The sequence below is a fragment of the Bactrocera tryoni genome, unplaced genomic scaffold (assembly GCF_016617805.1).
Source record: "Bactrocera tryoni isolate S06 unplaced genomic scaffold, CSIRO_BtryS06_freeze2 scaffold_271, whole genome shotgun sequence".
Lineage (NCBI taxonomy): Eukaryota > Metazoa > Arthropoda > Insecta > Diptera > Tephritidae > Bactrocera > Bactrocera tryoni.
The window spans coordinates 38,264-61,454 of record NW_024395995.1 but is presented as its reverse complement, the minus strand read 5'-3'; the positions used below and the strand labels follow the sequence as shown (position 1 = coordinate 61,454).

General features: G+C 36.9%; 2 protein-coding genes, 1 long non-coding RNA gene and 2 pseudogenes across 4 annotated transcripts; 2 read left to right on the top strand and 3 right to left on the bottom strand.

The window, feature by feature from the left end:
* Positions 1-423: 423 nt before the first annotated feature.
* On the bottom strand, positions 424-958 carry LOC120781100 (the record flags this gene model as incomplete). Its single annotated transcript, XM_040113243.1, has 1 exon — positions 424-958. A coding segment is annotated over exon 1 (535 nt), but the record flags the coding sequence as incomplete, so codon positions are not given.
* Positions 959-2,501: 1,543 nt separating this feature from the next.
* LOC120781102 lies at positions 2,502-5,849 on the bottom strand (annotated as a pseudogene).
* On the bottom strand, positions 5,246-5,747 carry LOC120781101 (annotated as a pseudogene).
* Positions 5,850-10,947: 5,098 nt separating the features above from the next.
* Positions 10,948-12,118, top strand: LOC120781099 (facilitated trehalose transporter Tret1-like). The gene is given in 2 exon segments (XM_040113242.1): positions 10,948-11,159; positions 11,246-12,118. Coding segments are annotated over 2 exon segments (975 nt in total). The 5' UTR covers positions 10,948-11,057.
* Positions 12,119-14,494: 2,376 nt separating this feature from the next.
* LOC120781103 lies at positions 14,495-15,397 on the top strand. Of its 2 annotated transcripts, none has more exons than XR_005706009.1 (2): positions 14,495-15,062; positions 15,304-15,397. It is a non-coding gene; the product is annotated as an uncharacterized LOC120781103 (long non-coding RNA). The 2 variants fall into 2 exon arrangements; XR_005706008.1 differs by having other exon boundaries at positions 14,495-15,080.
* The last annotated feature ends 7,794 nt before the right edge of the window (positions 15,398-23,191 follow it).

Genomic DNA, 23,191 nt, shown 5'->3' with positions numbered 1-23,191 from the left:
TATCATGGTATTCTGTTTACTACGTTGGTGACACACATGGCAATGTAGTAAACTGAAATACTACCTTTGTTTCATAGGCATTAAATATTAAAAAAAATGTAAACAATAAATATGTAGTTGTGTGTTATTGAAAAAAAAGTGCAATTATTTTAAGTACTCTGTGAAATACGATATTTTTGGTTTTGTTGTCAGGTGCGAAAACGATCAAAGCAGATGGTTTTCCGAGACGGGAACATATGACATACAGTTGTCCGTGTGAAAAACACGCATTTGCCAGATTCAAGCCACAAACACTCAATGATTGGCCTTGTGATTTCTTAATTGTCATGGCGAATGCGAGACGAATTGGAAATTTGATTCGCTTAAACTCGAATGGCATATCGGTTGGGATCATTGGAATTCTCGGAATGAGAACTTCCTCACCTTTGAATTTTCCTTTTAGTAGTCTCGCGTGAATCACATTGGCCATGAGTTTTGTGACCGCTAAACGCGTTCCGTTGCATAATTTTGGTTGGTTGAGATTGCGGAGCATGATGACGACTGAACCAACCTTCAATTGTAAATTGTGCGGTGGCAAGCCAGGCACATCCAATGAATTCAAGAACTCAGTTGGGTAGTTGGTTGCTTCGTCTTCGTTTGTTACACAGTCGATAGATTTGAAGGAATGCAGTGTCCCAACGATTTGATTTTGAATTCTGAAGTTTAAGTGATCCACATCCTTGTTCTTTGCTGCTAAAATTACTCTTTCACTCAACCAATCGTAGTTTTTGTGGTTAGCAATGATGTTCGGAAACACTTTGTTGATGAGCTCCTCTTTCGTTGAGACGAAATTGCAAAAATTTGGCGGAAACGAAATGAATCCATTCGATGCGTCGACAGGAACATGACCATTACCGATAGTTAGCAGTTGATTGGAGAACAGTTCGGCAGATGGATCGTTTAGCAATGCAACTCGCATGTTTGTCGTGAGCTGAAGTTTCCACACATAACGCCAAAATGGTGATGATTTGAGGCAAGCATTGATCTTATCGGCAGCGGTCGATCGTGGTATTACTGGTAGTGTTTGCCGGAAATCGCCTGAGAGTAAAATCAATACACCCCAATGTAGGTATAAAGCAAATGTGCATTCTAAACATATATTTATTTAATATTTTTCATTTTGTATGTTTAATAAACTTTGAACTAAAGCGATTTCCGTTGAAAATTGCATGACAATATGCGGTATTTACGAAGTCAAGCTCGGAGTATATGTATATATAATTTTTTTTAATTACATTTGAAATAGGGCTACGTAAGCGAAAGAAATATTTTTTTCTAAATTTAAAAAAAAACTAAACTGTTTATATTTTGCTAAAAAATGTTCCATGCAAGAACTTGAAAGGAAAAAGCATGTGCAAAATTTCCCCTGTTCAGGGTATAAAAATTAAAAGTATTAAAAGTTTGAATAATAGTACCGTTTGTAATGGATACGGTTCATATTGCGCTACATATTTAAAAGTTAATTAATTAATTTTAAATTTATTTGTGACAGTTGTTTTTGTTCCACAAATTCTAGTGTAATTGTAATACACATGCGCACAGATTTTATTTTGCATCGAATTCAATTAGCTATGCACAAGTGTTCAATTCATAACACCAAAAACATCTGGTCATTAAAATTTGTGAACATAAAAGTTTTTATTTGAAAATTAACTCTACACTAATCATTTAGGTTAGTAATGTCAAGAAACGGGAGTACCGACAGTGACTGCAATAGCAACAACCAATCTAAATTATTAGCAGCTATAGCTTGCAAAAGCAACGGCGGGCAATATCTTCGAAAATTACACCATTGCAATCAGTTCGATATTAGCTTTCGAGGAATGCGTTAGGAAACTTGTGCGACGTAGTAGCAAAGCAAGTCCGTGCGCGGCAGTTCCTTTCTATATTAATTGTGTTGTTTCTACTATTGGATCACTTCATATTTGCATACGAAAAGAATTATTTCAACTTAATTTGTGAACCACTCGCGAAATTTATGTGCGAAACTCAGTCATTTCGAAACAATAACGGTCTAAAAAGTATTCTCAAAATCACACAAAATGAAGTTGCTGAAGTTTATGTCGTTTACAATACCCGATGATGAGCCTAAACCAAGTGGGATCGGTCATCAGGTGCAGTTATAAGCTAGATCAAAACAAATTATTCGAATATTTAATATTTTCTGAGTTTTTGTGATTAATTTAAAAAAAAAACTCCTTTTTTATTGATTGCACGTGCTTGCTGCACTGAGCGTATCAATGGGTTCATTGGTTGTTGGTTTCTCTTCCGCCTACACCTCTCCAGCGTTGGTATCAATGACTGACAGAAATTATACGGACTTCGAAGTAACACCACAAGCGGTAAGTTCGACAACAAAACAGCAGCGTGATATTTTCAAACTGATTGAAAAATTTTTTAATTATATAAATTTTTAATTTCTTGCTGGTTTCTGTGTGTACATTGCTTCGCTCTCGTTGCCCGTGTATTTAGTTTGGTTAGTTGTCACCACCCTCCTGTGGTTCATCGCCATGCCCTTGCGTGTCCGACGTCCAGAGGGTCAAGTTGTCTCTCAACAATTGCATAATCAGCGTTGAGTCTTTGTATGAGTCCTCGTTGAGTGTATCCAGTTCGGCTATCGCGTCATCGAACGCCTGTTTGGCCAGTTGCCAAGCTTTGTCTGGAGAATTCAGAATCTCTTAATAGAAGACTGATAAGTTTAGTGCGAGGCCCAATCGGATTGGATGTGTTGGCTGCATTTTTCCCTTGCTAATTTCAAATGCATCCTGGTAGGCGGTTTGGGAGTCGTCTACAACGGTGTTGCGTGCGTCTCCTGTGCTAAATACCTGTAATAATCTCCCTTAATTTTCAGGTAGAAAACCTTGCTTTCTGGATTGCTGGCTTTTGGAATAAGGTGTTTGTCGAGAAGACCCAAAACTTCGTAACAAATTTCCCTCAGTTCCTTCTCCACGCGCTCTCTGTACTCGCGGGCGAGCTGTTGTTTTCTGGCGGAGGATTCAGTTTTTTGTTCGATCGATGAAATAACTCTCCATGATGATCGGCGGGCACCAACAACATTTTTGTATGCAACGGAGAGTAAATTTCTTTCTTCATTTGACAGTTCAACACCAGTTTCTGTGACTGATTTCATAGCCTGGGCCATGTCATCGTATCTTTCAGATTGTTCGGCCAGTTTTGCCTTTTGAACCAATTCCTCTTTGTCGACTGTTGACATTTTGATGTGTTGTTTTTTTTGTTTGCTTAACAAGAGCTTAAAGAAAATAACTGAAGCTGGGTTTTTCTTATCAAACCGCCAAGAGAGATTACAACGCAGGGTTTCTAAAACTGAATGCGCCGCTCACAGTGTGACTGTCACTAAATTTGCAAATTCACCAACAATTTAATTTAAAGTTTATTTCAATTTTCACAATTGCGACAGACAAACCGATTTCTTTTCCCACGCGTTGACGAATCGATGATAAAACTTTGACGTCGTCACCACCCGGCTACAGCTTCCTTCGGTACCGCATCCATACTTGGATTGGATTACCATTCTGCACTTCTTCATTTTGATCGCCGTTGATCTTACGTGCCACCGATTTTGGATCAGTGCTTCATACATTTTCTTTGTAACTATTATTGTAAAACCAAACAATTTACTCTGAAAATTAAATGCATATTAAACTCGACATCCATGTGTATTTTTTGTTAATAAAATGTATTTAGTGCGGCATCAATAAAAGGTGCAAACAGTGGCTACATATTTAATCATGGTTCCGGCTCGAAGGACCATGTTTAAAAACTAGTACACAATTTATATAGAGCTCCACCCACTCTTTTATATAACATAAAAAATCAAGTTTGTTTGTTTTGAAATCATTTAATCAACGATAAGATAATGAAGTTAATTAAAATGAAAATGTCGACGAATAGGGCGGCGAGAATCCAATTGCAACTTTGCGTCGCTGGCGTTCGAATTGTTGCCGATGGTTGCCGAGTTGTTGTTGCGAAAATATTAAATATTTGGAGAAAGAAGTAAGCGTGCAGGAACCGATTTGTTGCAATGTAGCGAAGTAAAATTATCGTAGAGTGCTAATGCTGCGCATTGTACAAGCGAAAGTGTTGTAGACGAAAGTGGATTATCGAATTGTATGGGTCGAATTGTTGACGTGCATAGGTATGTAGATACGCGACGAGTGTCAGACCAATTGTTTAGGACGAATCAAGTTTCCTATCCTGCTGTCCATCCTTTTGGTTTAGTGGGTAGGGGTACAGGTGTGGTGAGTTGTCTTGTAGTCATCAGCTGTGGTGAATTGCGATGTAGCATTAGGATGCGCCAGTTTTACCTTAATTTATTCTCGGCTTATGAAGGACAGTAACTCCACGCCTGGCTCAGATGTAGCCAAAATGGGTACCCCTTAGTCCAGGAGTTAGGACTATGAAATGACTATGAGGGAACTTGCGAGAGAGTGGGCGGTAATTGCGAACGGCTTCATTAGAATTATAATTTTTTAAGTGGGATGTTCTACTTTTGTTAGTTTTTTTATTTATTCTATTTGAGAATTTATGGAAAAGGTCGATTTTTCGACTTTTGGATACAACTGTGTTATTTTTCATGTTTTTATGTATGCACTGATTTGGCGTTTAGTAGCCCGCCACCGCTCAAGGATTTGTCCAGAATTGTTTTTTTTCATTATTGGCGGGGCCTGGGGGGCCGAAAAGTTGTATGTGCTTTTAATAATTTGGACTGTCAGAGGTAACTCTGACTTTGTTTTTTATACCAATTTGTAGAGTATTGGAAAATTGTGGCTCTAGTGGTAGTCGCACGACATACCGGCCATTATTTGATTGAGTAGTTATGGGGGGAAGTTTCCTTAACTTTTGACATTTCCTTAATTGTGAATTAAGGTATTTGTTTTTATTATACTCAACTTGAGTTGGTATGGTGGTGACTAGTTCTGTAACTAGTCCACCGCTTGAGATTTGTGTGCCTTTGAGCAGCATGGTGTCTCTTGGCAATTTTTAGAATTTTGGCTTTCGGGATTTGCTTTTGTAATTAAAGCTGTTTGTTGTTTTGAAATTTAGTTTGTATTTTCTATGTAGCTTCTGCCTCTGTTTCACACTATTTGAAGATTTTGTTTTTGTTTTGCTTTAAATTTTGCTTGCTGTTCTGTTGTTGTTGTTCTTGTTATGTTTTTGTTTCTGTTTCTGTATTTCTCTCTTGCTGTTGTTGTATTTGTTTTGTTTTTGTTTTTTATTTTTTTAATTATTATATTTGCATAGTCAAAAGGAAACAATTTAGTTTGGTTAGTTGTCACCACCCTCCTGTGGTTCATCACCATCCGCTTGCGTGTCCGACGTCCAGAGGGTCAAGTTGTCTCTCAACAATTGCATAATCAGCGTTGAGTCTTTGTATGAGTCCTCGTTGAGTGTAGCCAGTTCGGCTATCGCGTCATCGGCAAGCTTTGTCTGGAGAATTCAGAATCTCATAATAGAAGACTGAAAAGTTTAGTGCGAGACCCAACCGGATTGGATGTGTTGGCTGCATTTTTCCCTTGCTAATTTCAAATGCATCCTGGTAGGCGGTTTGGGAGTCGTCTATAACGGTGTTGCGTGCGTCTCCTGTGGCCACCTCAGCTAAATATCTGTAATAATCTCCCTTCATTTTCAGGTAGAAACCCTTGCTTTCTGGATTGCTGGCTTTTGGAATAAGGTGTTTGTCGAGAAGAAGACCCAAAACTTCGTAACAAATTTCAAAATAACTGAAGCTGGGTTTTTCTTATCAAACCGCCAAGAGAGATTACAACGCAGGGTTTCTAAAACTGAATGCGCCGCTCACAGTGTGACTGTCACTAAATTTGCAAATTCACCAAGAATTTAATTTAAAGTGTATTTCAATTTTCACAATTGCGACAGACAAACCGATTTCTTTTCCCACGCGTTGACGAATCGATGATAAAACTTCGACGTCGTTACCACCCGGCTACAGTTTCCTTCGGTACCGCATCCATACTTGGATTGGATTACGATTCTGCACTTCTTCATTTTGATCGCCGTTGATCTTACGTGCCACCGATTTTGGATCAGTGCTTCATACATTTTCCTTGTAACTATTATTGTAAAACCAAACAATTTACTCTGCAAATTAAATGCATATTAAACTCGACATCCATGTGTATTTTTATTAATAAAATGAATTTAGTGCGGCATCAATAAAAGGTGCAAACAGTGGCTACATATTTAATCATGGTTCCGGCTCGAAGGACCATGTTTAAAAACTAGTACACAATTTATATAGAGCTCCACCCACTCTTTTATATAACATAAAAAATCAAGTTTGTTTGTTTTGAAATCATTTAATGAACGATAAGATAATGAAGTTAATTAAAATGAAAATGTCGACGATTAGGGCGGCGAGAATCCAATTGCAACCTTGCATCGCTGGCGTTCGAATTGTTGCCGATGGTTGCCGAGTTGTTGTTGCGAAAATATTAAATATTTGGAGAAAGAAGTAAGCGCACAGGAACCGATTTGTTGCAATGTAGCGAAGTCAAGATTCCTATCCTGCTGTCCATCCTTTTTGTTTAGTGGGTAGGGGTACAGGTGTGGTGAGTTGTCTTGTAGTCATCAGCTGTGGTTAATTGCGATGTAGCATTAGGATGCGCCAGTTTTGCCGAGGGGGTGGATGCTTAACTCATTTAAACAGCATGCAATAGTAATACATTCCAAAGAAAAAGTTCCAACGGTTTTATTTTTGAGCTTTGATGGACCGTTAATATTTTATTGGATAGCCTTTGGATTTTTTTATTGTATACAATCCGGATGGCATGGACTTTACGAGTTTTTGGGTCACTGAAGATGGAATCTTGCCCCATTATTCGATTAAAGCAGATTTCAAAGATTTTTTGCGGGTTATTTGATGTCCTCTGATTTTTGGCTCTATAAAACCCCACAAATGTTCGATAAGGTTCACATCAAGAGATAGCGCTGATGTTTTCAATTGTTTAGATGTCTTGTAAAGTAGCCATTCCTTAACAATGTGAGCGGTGTGTTCTTGATCATTGTCGTGTTGGAACACAAATGATCCTTCAAGTCACAATGGCCGCACTATCGTTTAAATTCCATATTAATACATATATCAAAGTAATCATATTTGTTTGTGTTTTCACAAAGTTTATTCATTTTTGTCTGTTAATGTTTGTCTAAATGACTCTCGGCCTACCCTATCATGAAACACAGCCACACCACATTTCACCACTCACCTTCCACATCACTACACATCATGAAACACAGCCACACCACATTTCACCACTCACCTTCCACATCACTACACATCACACCAATACACTCAAACCTGACACCACACTTCCAACTAGAACACAACAGTTTATGCAAAAAAAGGGACGGACAACTCCAGCCGCGGGACTTTTCGCTTTTGGCTCCCGTAGTGGTAACGACCGTGCATTTGCGCCTACGCTTCCGCAGCATCTTCTTTTTCCTTTTTTCATCGCTCGCCGATTCCGCCGCCATTTGGGTTATTCGACCAATCCATCATTTTGCGAGATATACATAAGTATATAACTAAAATAGAGAATTTGTATCAACAAAAAACCGTGCTGTGCATCACATAACATCATTTGTAAAATTAAAGTGAATTCCGAAGTTTGAAACCTCGTTCTGTGCATTATTTCTTTACAACAATTGAGGATGGAAATAAAGGTGAGTTGCACAGGTAATGATCCAATGTTGCTTATGAATGGCTTTTTATGGACATTACGACCATGGGAACCAGCATTATACAGCACTCGACGATTACTTTGGGGATGGCAGGTTTTCATTTTCATTTTTATTTTTAATTTCAGTACGCACTTTTGGAGCACTTTTCTTCCGATTAGCCTGTATCTTGTGTGTGATAATGTACCGATCCTTGGAATCAAATGATACTTTCCTTATTTTTTGTATTCTCCTTTGTTTTTTGTATTTTTCTACTATTTTTTGAATATTGGAATTACTTTTATTTATTATTTTTCCAATTTGCCTCTGACTTTTGTTTTCTTTATATAGTTTTATAATAGCATCTTTCAAATTTTGATAGTTCCTTGACGGGCGGCTCCATGATCAAAATATACATAATTGCAATTACCGATGAAATTTAAAGAAAACTTTGGAAAATTATTATTTTATAAAAAAAACAACTACTTATTGCTTCAAAAACATATGAACGCTGTGTATCAATCAAAACCATACTGAAATGGTAAATTGCATACTTATTTATGTATGTGACGTGATTTTCGCTTTTTACTGAGAAGATCTAACGGTTCTTAATAACGGAATATGTCAATGATATCAATCTGTCATATTCGTGAGGGCAATATTATGAGTATTTGTTTTTGTAAAAAACACACAATATATATTTTTTATTTTGCAAATAATTTGACTTTTTTACGCCAATATATAGTGCATACTTATTTCTGTGATACACTGTATGTATTTTGATGATAAGAGGTGCTAAGATTCCAGGATATAAGTAACTAAATTTAGTTATCGAGCTTCCGTTTGCTTCTCATGTTATTGATTTATTTTATTGATACATTATGTATAAATATTAACTTTTAGAGATAGCATTATTAATCACCTTTAAATTATCTGCAAATTGGTAAATAAATTTGTGTATATCGATTGAAAAATGTGAGAGATTTCTTGTGAGGCATATTTTGTGAAGCTATTCTTGCTCAAACCTCATAAGAAAAAAGCTTTAAAAAGTCACCACGTGAGGTAAAAAGCTTTTCGCTGTCAAACAGCTGTTTTAATAAAAAATAAGCAAACAAAACTGGACACAAAATGGATAATCAGCATATGTAAATAATTTTACAAATTTTAAATATGTACATATACTAGCTGACCCGGCAAACGTTGTTTTGCCATATAAATTATTTTTAGGTAATTTCATTGAAGCACTCTGTGATATACGATATTTTTGGTTTTGTTGTCAGGTGCGAAAACGATCAAAGCAGATGGTTTTCCGACACGGGAACATGCGACATACAGTTGTCCGTGTGAAAAACACGCATTTTCAGATTCAAGCCACAAACACTCAATGATTGGCCTTGTGATTTATTAATTGTCATGGCGAATGCGAGACGAATTGGAAATTGGATTCGCTTAAACTCGAATGGCATATCGGTTGGGATCATTGGAATTCTCGGAATGAGAACTTCCTCACCTTTGAATTTTCCTTTTAGTAGTCTCGCGTGAATCACATTGGCCATGAGTTTTGTGACCGCTAAACGCGTTCCGTTGCATAATTTTGGTTGGTTGAGATTGCGGAGCATGATTGAACCAACCTTCAATTGTAAATTGCGCGGTGGCAAACCAGGCACATCCAATGAATTCAAGAACTCAGTTGGATAGCTGGTTGCTTCGTCTTCGTTTGTTACACAGTCGATAGATTTGAAGGAATGCAGTGTCCCAACGATTTGATTTTGAATTTTGAAGTTTAAGTGATCCACATCCTTGTTCTTTGCTGCTGAAATTACTCTTTCACTCAACTAATCGTAGTTTTTGTGGTTAGCAATGATGTTCGGAAACACTTTGTTGATGAGCTCCTCTTTCGTTGAGACGAAATTGCAAAAATTTGGCGGGAACGAAATGAATCCATTCGATGCGTCGACAGGAACATGACCATTACCGATAGTTAGCAGTTGATTGGAGAACAGTTCGGCAGATGGATCGTTTAGCAATGCAACTCGCATGTTTGTCGTGAGCTGAAGTTTCCACATAACGCCACAATGGTGATGATTTGAGGCAAGCATTGATCTCATCGGCAGCGGTCGATCGTGGTATTACTGGTAGTGTTTGCCGGAAATCGCCCTGAGTAAAATCAATGCACCCCATGTAGGTATAAAGCAAATGTGCATTCTAAACATATATTTATTTAATATTTTTTATTTTGTATGTTTAATAAACTTTGAACTAAAGCGATTTCCGTTGAAAATTGCATGACAATTTGCGGTATTTACGAAGTCAAGCTCGGCGTATATGTATATATAATTTTTTTTAATTACATTTGAAATAGGGCTACGTAAGCGAAAGAAATATTTTTTTCTAAATTAAAAAAAAAACTAAACTGTTTATATTTTGCTAAAAAAAATTTCCATGCAAGAACTTGAAAGGAAAAAGCATGTGCAAAATTTCCCCTGTTCAGGGTATAAAAATTAAAAGCATTAAAAGTTTGAATAATAGTAACGTTTGTAATGGATACGGTTCATATTGCGCTACATATTTAAAAGTTAATTAATTAATTTTAAATTTATTTGTGACAGTTGTTTTTGTTCCACAAATTCTAGTGTAATTGTAATACACATGCGCACAGATTTTTTTTTGCATCGAATTCAATTAGCTATGCACAAGTGTTCAATTCATAATACCAAAAACATCTGGGCATTAAAATTTGTGAACATAAAAGTTCATACTGAGCATTTAGGTTAGTAATCTCAAGAAACGGGAGTACCGACAGTGACTGCAATAGCAACAACCAATCTAAATTATTAGCAGCTATAGCTTGCAAAAGCAACGGCGGGCAATGTTGAAAATATCTTCGAAAATTACACCATTGCAATCAGTTCGATATTAGCTTTCGAGGAATGCGTTAGGAAACTTGTGCGACGTAGTAGCAAAGCAAGTCCGTGCGCGGCAGTTCCTTTCTATATTAATTGTGTTGTTTCTACTATTGGATCACTTCATATTTGCATACGAAAAGAAGTATTTCAACTTAATTTGTGAACCACTCGCGAAATTTATGTGCGAAACTCAGTCATTTCGAAACAGTAACGGTCTAAAAAGTATTCTCAAAATCACACAAAATAAAGTTGCTGAAGTTTATGTCGTTTACAAACCAAGTGGGATCGGTCATCAGGTGCAGTTATAAGCTAGATCAAAACAAATTATTCGAATATTTAATATTTTCTGAGTTTTTGTGAATAATTTAAAAAAAAAAACTCTTTTTTTATTTGCAGGTGCTTGCTGCACTGAGCGTATCAATGGGTTCATTGGTTGTTGGTTTCTCTTCCGCCTACACCTCTCCAGCGTTGGTATCAATGACTGACAGAAATTATACGGACTTCGAAGTAACACCACAAGCGGTAAGTTCGACAACAAAACAGCAGCGGGATATTTTCAAACTGATTGAAAAATTTTTTAATTACATAAATTTTTAATTCTCATTAAGGCCTCCTGGGTTGGCGGTCTAATGCCCCTGGCTGGTGGCGTTGCTGGCGGACCATTTATTGAGTATATGGGACGTCGTAATACAATTCTTGCTACCGCCGTGCCCTTCATTATCTCTTGGCTGCTCATCGCTTGTACTGTTAATATTGCCATGGTGCTAGCTGGACGTACGCTTGCTGGTTTCTGTGTGGGCATTGCTTAACTCTCGTTGCCCGTGTATTTAGGCGAGACAGTACAACCGGAAGTACGTGGCTCATTGGGTCTACTACCGACGGCTTTCGGCAACATTGGCATCTTACTTTGCTTTGTCGCCGGCTCATATTTTGATTGGTCCCAATTAGCTTTCCTTGGTGGTGCGTTACCTGTACCATTTTTGATTCTTATGTTCCTCATACCAGAGACACCACGTTGGTATATCTCACGTGGACGTGAAGATCGTGCACGGCGTGCCTTGCAATGGCTACGCGGTAAACAAGCTGACGTTGAGCCAGAATTAAATGGTCTTTTGCGTACACAGGCACATGCCGACAGACACTCATCAGGCAATCAATTAGTAGAGTTGTTAAGACGGAACAACTTGAAGCCTCTATCCATTTCTTTGGGTTTGATGTTTTTCCAACAGCTTAGCGGTATAAATGCTGTCATCTTTTACACAGTAATAATATTCCAAGAAGCTGGTTCCACCATTGATGGTAATTTGTGCACAATTATTGTGGGTATAGTGAACTTTATTGCAACATTTATGGCAACCGTACTCATCGATCGGCTCGGACGTAAGGTAAAAGGAAATGCCCACACTATATTTGAAGACAATAATTTTCTAACGGTTTGTTATTCACTCATTGCTTTCGCAGATTTTGCTCTGTACGAATAAAATGTAGTTCTGTAAGCAGCTAGCAAGTCAAAGAAATCATGTAGATGAACCGGAAGGAAATGTGTGCATCTTTCTGCCGGTTTATGACAATTGATATTTCCAAAATTTTTAACAAGGAAAATTTAGGTGAAAAAATGAAATATATTATATAAAATTGCATTGTGTTATTAGTAGTACTTACAGTAAAAATGTAGTAGTGACCTAATTGTGTACTTTCTTTTTAATTAAAAATACATTTTTTTAATATTATTCTAATGACCATTAGTATATATTTATTAAGTTAAACGATATAACTAACAATAACAAACAAACAAAGCTAAAAAGAAAAATATGAGTAAAAATTAGAAAAACTAATAAGTTAATCATCAACCGCCTTATACACCCAGCGAAATATTTATAAAGCCACCGTCGAATTTTATATTTTTCTTAGAAAAAATGGTGTAAGCGACCACAGATTCTGCATTTTAAATTTGCGGGATGACGTGTCAATTATTTCATATTCATTTAATATTTTAATCACAGTAGGCGGTGAATATTGAACATGAACCGTTATCTCTAAACGAAATATTTATAAAGCCAGATGGCGCTTATTTGTTTCCATTGTTATTTTAGTTGTGACAAATAAGACTACATGTGAGTTAATAATTATTATTGCATAAGTAATTTAAATAGCTATTTAATTTCATTAATTTTTTTAAATGTTCTCGAAATCGTAAAGATTGCCTCGCGGAAAAGCTTTGAAGGAAGAAGAGAAAAGAAAAATTATGGCATATCATGAAGAGGGTTTGTCAAATCGAGAAATTTCAAGACGTTTAAATAGATCGAAGGATATTATAAGAAATTTTTTAAAATTAGGGACCAATTATGGAAAAAATAAGAGAAGTGGAAGGCCTCCAAAAGTGAACGAAAGGCAAAAACGTAGCTTTAAACGACTTATCATGCAGGAAAATGTAAGTGCGAGACAAATAAAACACCAAGTTAATTTGGAGATAGGAGTACGACTAGTACAACAAATACTTAAATGTGAATTAGATTGTATTTATGATAAAAAATGCGCCAAACCGTCATTGACCGAAAAACACAAATTGGCCAGGAGTTGGAGTGGAAAACAGTTATTTTTACTGACGAAAAAAAAATCAATTTAGATGGCCCCGATGGTCTCCAAAAATATTGGAGGCCCATAGAGTCTACTAGGGACAAATGTATGCGACGAAATTTTGGTGGCGGATCACTCATGGTTTGGGCTGGGATAACTTACAGAGGGAAAACTCCAGTTTGCTTTGTAACAACAAAAATGGACTCGGAATACTACATTAAATTACTGGATGAAGTTCTTATTGATTTTGGAGAGGAATTTGTTGGAAATGAATTCATTTTCCAGCAAGATAATGCAGCGATACATCGTTCCAAGAAAACAGTTGATTTCTTGCTGGATCGGAATATTAAATTTCTCGATTGGCCTGCAATTAGTCCCGACCTAAACCCTATTGAAAACCTTTGGTCCGTGTTATCAGCCAAAGTTTTCGAAATGGGACGGCAATTTGATAACGTAAAATGTTTAAGAAATGCCATCGTTGAAAAATGGGAAACAATTGAACAAACCGTTAACCATTCTTTAATTAATTCTATGCCCAGACGATTAGAAGAAGTTATTGCTAACAATGGAGGTCATACATCTTATTAAACCTTTAATTTTTGTCTTAAATACTAAAAATATAATGCATAATCAAAGTGGCTTTATAATTATTTCGTTCGGGTTATTTAAAATATGTTTGAGAAAACTTGCAAAATTTATTTATTTTTCCTAAAACTAAGCATAGCATTAATTGAATTAAATATTTATTCGAAAAAATAATAAATAATAGCAAAATTATAGGTTTTTCTTTCATTATTGAGCTTAACGAAAGTGGCTTTATAAATATTTCGCTTTATGTTATTGTTAATCAATATAAATAAACTATGTATTCAATAAGTAATTGTTAAATGAAAAGAAAATTTATTTTAAATATAAACGGTCTGTCGACCCAAACTGAAGCGTACAATGACCGAAAAACAATTTGTGTATTATTTATATTCCTGGAAAAATTATAGTTTTGGCGAGGTATTCTAAAATTACAGCAAGATTGTAATTCTTTGTAAGCACTTAATTTTTGGAACAACAAAAACTAATAAGCGAAAAGTTTTTCAAAAATTGATTGAGGACTCCGAGATATTTGAAAAGTTTTTAGCTAAAAAATTAATAATATGGAAATCTCGGAAATTTCGTAATGCAATGGCTTTTATGCAGAATAAAAGTTGATTCGGAATAGTTCATTTCAACGGCGCGCGCAAACCAAATCAATAATTTTTTGTTCATATGAAGTTTGATCTCCACATGTCAATTAGTATGTGTTTGGCAGCTGTTTGTTGACGACGTGAAGTTAAAATTGAACAACGGTTTGCTTGAAAAACATTCAATGAAGGTCGTGACGTCATCGAAGATTTGCTTCAAACCAGTGGTTCATCCACTTCTGCTATAGTCGATAACATCGAAAAAATGTAAGAAATAGTGCTTAAAAGTCGTTGTGTTGGCACCAGAGGCTTTCAACATCTCTTATAGATCGACTCCAAAAATTTTGGTTAATGTTTTGGGTATGGTGTGCATTCAATGACAGACTGGTACGAAAATACCTGAATCTTTTGCGAAAACCACGTGGAGAAGAGGCTGAAGACCTTACATTATTCAAACACATCGTTGCTGGTGTCGAGTCTAGTGAGTAGAGGGAATGACGCGGCAAAAATTAGCGCAAGCCGAAAAAAAAACAAAATTCGTTAAAGGCCATCTCAACCAGGACATTAAACAAGTGTATGGAAAATAATAGCAGTGTTACTCGCTCGAGAGTCTATATTGAAGGCGACAATAAAGATTTGTACCTACATAAATACGGTTTTTTTGTCAGTCCAGGTGAACTTTAATCAAATGGTATTATTAATATATGATTGATTTTTTTTAGATTGTTTTGATTTTTTCACCGATAATGATTAATTTTTCGTAATTCTATAATTACATTTTAGCAAAACTAATGTCTAAAAGAAGATCATATTTATATTTTAGTTTTTTGTTTGCTCAAAATAAAACTCGCTATATATGTAATTACATATATTTTTGAAGTTTTTTTTTTAACTTTTGTTGCATATTATTTTAGAACAAATGTAAAGCATGACACAATTCCGATTTCTTTGGCGCCGCGATTTGAAGGTACCTTTGGAAAGAGGAAGTCCTCCTGATTAAAAAATATATAGGGTTATAGGTACCGCAAACGTTTAGTTTACGAGATATTCGACCTTAAAGTTCAAAAATTCCCAAAATTCGAACATTTCAACAAGCTATTTTACCACATTAAACACACTTTACTCACATTTTTCATTTCAAATTAATTAAATTAAACTATAAACTTTTAAATAAATCCATATTTTACACTTTTAACAGTCTTTTTACTGAAGAAATCTTTATTTTAAAAATCACATCTTACACTCGTAGTGAACATCATGTGTGTGCTAAAAATTACGACGAAATGGAGCGCTGCCATGTGATAATAAGGAAATTCGCTGAAATGCCTTTTTTCCCAAAAATTCCTCGATTCATTCATGTGGATATGTTCTTTATTTAATTTAATAAACAAATAAGCAATATTATATAGTAATATTATATAATAATATTATATACATATACAATATACATCACCTAATATACAAAAAAACGTATTATCAAAAATAAATGGTAAGCGCTGACAGATATCTATATATATAAAAATTAATGCCATTTTTCGTTGTGACTTTATAACTCAAGAACGGACTCACCTATCCAAACCCAATTTTTAGGCTTCGTTTGGATTATTCAGTAGATGGTTTATGTTTTGAAATTTTAAGAATCGGATATCAGAGTCTCCCAAGGATGTGTTTGTACAATATGGGTAGCAAATGGAAGCTGTTGATGATTTCTATAGTATAGAGTATTTTTGATGCCGCTCCGTGACTAGAGTCTCGAGATATCGGCCAAAATGTTTCAAAAATTTCACCACACATATGTTACATTTTTTTTTATTTAACTCGTACCTACTTGGAAAGCTGAAAAGCGCTCAATGTATGGTGAAATTATTTTTAAAATCACACCAAAAACCCATTTGTTTGGTCAGATTCATCAATCATCAATCATCATCAATAATAGTTTAATCATTTACTAAACGATTTGTTACCTACTTAGCTACGCTCTTTCGCTCTCAAAATTTATGAACTTTCGTCTTAACTAGCATACTTATTATTCCCACCTACAAACTTTCTTGCATTATATTTATATCAACATGTAGGTATGTATGTAGCAGGCAGATCGACAAACAAAGTAGGCTTTGAAAAGACATCGAACTATATTACGGTGCATTTATTTTGCATAGAGAAATACATGAATATTTTGTTTTTTGTAGGTATATAGAGCTTTGACTCTTAGCATTAAGAAAATTCAAATTAGGAGAATATATGACATTAGTTATTATATTTTTTTTTTTTAATAATTATTGAAGTTTGTGTGAATTTGTGAAAAAAATAAATATAGCGCAAAGCGAATTTCCGAGCAAAACACGGTAAGTTTTGAACTTTTGAAACCATGGAAGCTTTCATGCGCCTAGTGGACTACGTTGTCGAATACGAGTCTGACTTCAGTGCTGCATCAAAGGACATCTCGAAGAACGCTCTTGTGATGCAACAAGACGAGCTGAGAGAGATGTGGTGCAAAGCGAAAGCTGCCCATGACGACCTCAACAGCAAAGGTGACATGTCCTCAAAGGACTATGCCCTTATTAAAAAAAAAATTCAAACGATATGTCTGAGATCCTCTCAACCCCCAAAAACACAGAAAAATCTGCTGAGGTAGACAATAACCACTCCCTTGAACGTGCTGGGATCACTTCTTGCGCAAGAGACAGTGTTCGGTTGGATAGTCACAGGGCGTGCTAATACAATTAAGCCAACCAACACTTGCGTCTCGTATTATAACGAAATATCGCTGGAAAAGCAGTAAGCTTCGTTCTGGGAATTGGAAGAGATCACCAAGGAAAAGAAATTAAGCGAGGAGGACAGGTACTGTGAAGAGCTCTATAAAGAGACAACGAAACGAAATGAAGACGGGAAATACGTTGTATCGCTACCATTCAGGAAAGACTATCCGGTCAACATTAGTCTAGGTAGTTCCTTAAAGACTGCGTACTCCCAGTTTTATCGCAATGAAGCTCGGTTGTCCAGAGACGAAAACCTGCAAAAAGAATACAACAGAGTGTTAAATGAATATGTTGAGCTGGGTCATATGGCAAAGATACATACCAATCAAACGGCCGACTCTAGTAACAACTATTACCTGCCTCACCACGCCGTAAAAAAGGAAGAGAGCACATCGACAAAGGTGCGTTGGTGTTCAATGCATCGCAAGCGACTTCAAACGGCACTTCGCTGAATGACATTCTTCTCCCCGGTCCAGTTCTTCAGGCAGATCCGACCGAACAAACCAATATTTTTGAATACGTTCGGAATCAACTGCGCTCCTTATCTGGCAATAAGGACGTTACTTCAATTAGCTAACGACGTTGAAAGCTCACTACCAGTAACCTCAAACATACTCAGGAAGTGCATGTATGTTGATGATGTCTTAGCAGGTGGACACTCTATAGAGGCTGCAATTAAAGCTAGGAATGAGATTAGAACAGCATTGGAGTCGGCAGGTTTCCCATTAAGAAAATGGACAGCCAACTGTGGAAGAATTTTACAAGGCCTTCCAAAAGACCACTTGCTAAACAAAGAGTTTTTAGACTTCGAAGACACAAGTGATGTCAAGGCTCTTGGGATAAGGTGGAATGCGCACACTGACTTCTTCTATTTTAAAACAAAACCTATACTCAGCCCAGAATCATATACAAAGAGAGCTATCCTCTCAGATATCGCCAAACTGTTTGACCCATTAGGATGGCTAGCACCGATAATCGTCACAGCCAAAATGATAATGCAACATATTTGGTTGGAAGGTACACAATGGTACGAGGTTGTATCTCCTACCACATTGGATCGTTGGCACACATTCATGGATAACCACAGGTATATAAACAACATTAAAATTCCACGATGGGTCCACTTCTCGCCGACGGACGATGCGTCCATTCATGGTTTCTGCGATGCATCAGAGAAAGCATACGCAGCAACGGTCAACCTGCGCGTAAGGACAAGCAACGAAGTTTTCGTCAGACTACTATTGGCAAAAACCAGAGTAGCGCCTGTCAAAACTATCTCTTTACCGCGTCTAGAACTGTGCGGCGCCGTATTACTGGCGGAAACAGTTGAATCTGTCGTCAACAACCTGGAGCTGACTCATCTTAAACTTAAACTATGGACGGATTCGACAATCGTTCTCGCATGGATTCGCAAGCCACCATGTTCATGGTCAACGTTTGTATCCCATCGAGTGACAAAAATCATAGAAAAGGTCGGCAACGCAAACTGGAATCATGTCGATTCAGGATCTAACCCTGCAGACTTAGCCAGTCGGGAACTTATGGCACAGGATTTGGTGGAAAACACCTTGTGGTGGCAGGGACCTTCCTGGCTGCAAGAAGATCAATCCAAAGGGCCATTACGACAAAATGACTACGAGACGACAATAGAGGAAAAACAGGTACGTGTACATGCTTGTACAACAATACAGGGGGATTCTAACGACATCCTTGACCGTTTTTCGAGTTTGCCGAGAGCTTTAAGAGTGTTATCATACGTTATGTGATTCTCTCAAAGAACTCATCCAAACACAAAGGCTTCTTTTCAACAAAAGTCTTGCTTAATTTCATCCGAAGAAATTAAAGCAGCGACAAGACGTTTGATAATAAAAACGCAGAAGCAGAAATATGGCAAAGAGTATGGTTGTCTGAAATCCGGTAAGCCCATCGATGCAAAAAGTGAAATCCTCTCTCTTAATTCATTCCTCGATAAAGATGAAGTGTTGAGAACTGGTGGCCGTCTCGTTGCGTCTCTCGACTTGTCATGCAATGAGCGCCATCCAGTTATCCTTCCATACAACTGCGTATTGTCTCGTCTAATAATCCATTTTATTCATCAAGTCTCTTTGCATGGAGAAAATCAGCAGATGTTACGGCTAACGCGGGCTCAGTATTGGATTCCAAGGGTGAAAAACTTGACCCGATCCATCATCCATAACTGCAAGACGTGCACGATCTTCAAAAAACGCGCTCAGACGCAACTTATGGGTGCACTTCCGTCCGAGCGATCCACATTTTCACGCGCTTTTACGAATACTGGGGTAGATTTCGCGGGTCCGTTCGAAATAAAAAGCTACCGTGGAAGAGGATGCCGTGTATCCAAAGAGTATGTCTGCCTGTTTGTCTGTTTTACAACAAGGGCCATCCACCTGGAGGCCACTACCGATTTATCAGCACAGTCATTTTTAGCAGCTCTATCTAGATTCGTTTCTAGAAGAGGTTGCCCTAGCAACACAACCGTTCCCCAGCCACATCGGAAGCCTAGCTTTCCGACACACTTTCTACGAAAAAAAAAGAAGAAGAAGCGAATTTACGTTGTTCTAATTAATTGTGCACGTACATACGTATGTATAAAAATAAACAGATTTTACTTTGAAAAAAAAAAAAAAAAAAAATTTTAAAGTTTTACATATTTTTTATTGCCTTGAATTGCAATTTTGAAATATTTCGTTTGCATTCCCCTCAACGCAGCTTGAAATAAATTTTTTTATTCTTTTTGTATTATAAATTTTCGCATCGATTTTATTTAATTCTCTTAAAATCTTAAGTCACATTCTTCACACAATTTATTTGCAGTGTATTCGCACATCTCTATTCATTAATAGTTTTCGTTCCATGAGCAAAATGTTGTGAAATAAATTTAAATTAAAAAAAATTATGCTATTTGCAAAAAAATACTTGAGTGTCTTAACTAAAATGTCTATATTTTTAATAAAAACGACCAGAAAAAACTGGTCTGAATTAGATACACAACTTTACTTATTATTTGTTTTTCAAATGAAAATTTTTAAAGCAACGGTTGTGCTTTTGATACTTTTTGATACTTATTTTGCTTGGCAACATATACTTAATTTTTTTAGCTCGCGGCAACACTTGTCACTAATGATTAGAGCGTGAATGAGAATAGAACAAATGAATTATGTGCGTACGTGTGTTTTGTTCTTGTGCCGTTTTTGCATTTTCCTTATATTTTGCATTCGTATTAATCATTGTAACTCTTTTGAGCATCAGTTAGCAGAGATGAAAAAGCTCTCTGATTTCTCTCTTAACTGTCGATTCTCCCTCACAAACGAATTTTTTGACTGTGACTGACTGTAAGTGATTCTCCCGTTATAATTAATGAAGAAAACGCTGCACCTAAGGTCACCCGAGTGGCAGTAAGTGTTTACTTTTATTTTCAATAAAAAAATATTTCGTTTACCTATGTACAAATATCACGTTAATTTTAGGAGTTTGCAAACGATATCGTTAATTTTTGCAAAAAAATTGACGAAAAGCAGACATATGAGCTTTTAACGAATGTGTGGCAGCCTGATTTATCATTTATTTTTCCGTCGTCAGTTGTCGTGGCTGAAGTCTTTACCATGGCTAGTATATTCGCCTAGACAAGATGGTGCCTACTGTCTATATTGGATATTTCGGAAAAACGTTGGAAATGGTAGTCAACAAAAGGCAAATGCTTTTGTTCAAACTGCTTTTAAAACTTGGAAAAAAGCATTTGAGAAATGCAAAGAACATCAGCAGAAGGATTATCACCGCAGAGCAGTGGAAGACGCAGCCAATTTCAAGCTGATTTTTGAAAATAAAAGAAACAATATATTAACAGAAATTGATCATGGCCGCAAAAAGCAACAGCTTGAAAATCGAGCAAAATTACATCCTATAATCCGTGTGAGACCGTAAATCTTTTTCGGATGTCAACTAAAGCAGGCACACTGCTCAAAAATCTTATTCTTGAATCCTTTCCAAACTCAAAGCAAGTGAGGTTACTTAACTTACACGTTGGGTGGAGCATTTAGAATCTCTTTCTTTATTTAACGATTTATTCCCATTGATCTGTACTGCGTTGGAAGAGCGTGATATTGAAAATTTAAGAAGTGATTTATCAAAGCCACATGCTTTGTTGACTGCAATCCAATCACCGCAATTTGTGATTGCTATGGCGATACTAAAGCCAATTTTTGCATTATCAAAACACATAAGCCTATGTTTGCAGCAAATAGATTGTGATTTGAGCAGATGCGTTGCTTATGCAAATAATTTGTATGCTGAAATTAGTGAAATGCGTAAGGAATCTGAACAATCATATAAACTAATTTTTAAATCAGTTAAAACAATAGCCGCAGAATTAGATTTAGAAATCAAAATTCCGCGTTTGGCGAAACGGCAAACTAATCGCGACAGGAGACTGTTCGTGTTTTAGAAAAGCAATGGTCCGCTGATGTAGAAGATCTCGATGATTTCGTTGCTGAATTTAGAATGTGGAAAAGGTTAAAAATATTTTCTTCAGATTATATTCTCTAACTAAAATTTTGATAATATTTTCAGGAACTGGTTAAATCAATCAAAGAGATCCAAAACTTTTTTAGACGCGTTGAATTGTTGCGATGCAAAAATTTTCAAAACAGTGCATCGTTTTTAAAGATTGGAGCAACAATCCCTATATCTGTCGCTTCAAGTGAACGCTCGTTTTCCTCACTTCGCAGGCTTAAAACATATTTAAGAAATAAAACTGGAGAAGCACGCCTGAACGGAATGGCTCTCTTGAATATCCATAGAGATATAGACGTGACGGAGGAAGAGATTTTAAATGTTATGGCCCACTTTGGACATTGTGTTCGTTCTAAAACGTTTAATATCTCTCTTAAATTTTTTGACACCGTCGTCCTATCACATGCAATATGTGAATCCTTTCCAATAGACCGTTGGAATCCTCCTTTCGCAAGAAATCTCAACGTGGTTGCTAATTTCAACTCAACAGGTATGGACGACAGATGCGTTAAAGGCTTAATATCGTTAACTACATTCCGAAAGGCCTCTTTGCAAGAAGATGATGTGTTTTAATTTTTAATAGAACGCCTCGCGCATGCATTTACACAGGCTCTGGAATATCCAAAGGATTGGAGTGGTCTCTTAAAAGTCGTCGCGCAACCTTTTCATCACTTTTCCAGTTCATTTGATTCAATAAATAAGCAGAAGGAATGAAAACGCTCATTTTAACACAAATCTTCAACTCAAAATTAAACAAATTTTTTTCTTTTCTCTTCCAATCAGCTGTTTCGAACTTAACTTCGAACTTCACTGAAATCGCGTGGAATTCAGCACATCCCAAACTAATTCATGCGATTTGCAATTTCGGAAACGGAACGAAATCGCGTGATTTCCAGCACATGCCCGTATATGCTTATATTTAATATATTTAGCCGAATTACAACAATAATTCTACTAGATAGGATTATTGAGGTTCTGCACCGCGACCTAGGGTCTATTGTGCCCTCTCCTGTATCACATGACCTCCCAAAGCCCCAGCAGTCTGAAAAATTCCAGTAGTTTGCCGGGCGCTAGTGAGGTGATGTGATCCCTGCTGATAAAGATGGAATCCAGGGCCTTAAGCCATTTTCCACAGATTGCTGTGCAATCTAGGATAAGGTGTGCTGGTGTTTCCTGTTCCAGGTCGCAGAACCGGCAATTAGCACAGGAGACCATGCCCATGTTGGACAGGTGCTTCCTGAGCTTGCAGTGCCCTGTGTAGACTGCGACGAGGATTAGCAATTTCTCACGGGGGAGGTTAATTAATTCCTTAAACCTGGAGAGGTTATAACCTCATAGGAGCAGCTTGACGTGGCGCATACTTGCTGCCTGCCGCCAGTGCCGCTCTCTATCCTCTCTCTCCTCCGTGCGGAGCAGCTCCTTAAGAGTGTGGGGTCCTACTGCTACGAACGGCTCTGGTCCCCACATCTTGGACGCTGCCGCCGTGCGGGCCAGCTCGTCTGCCTTCTCGTTT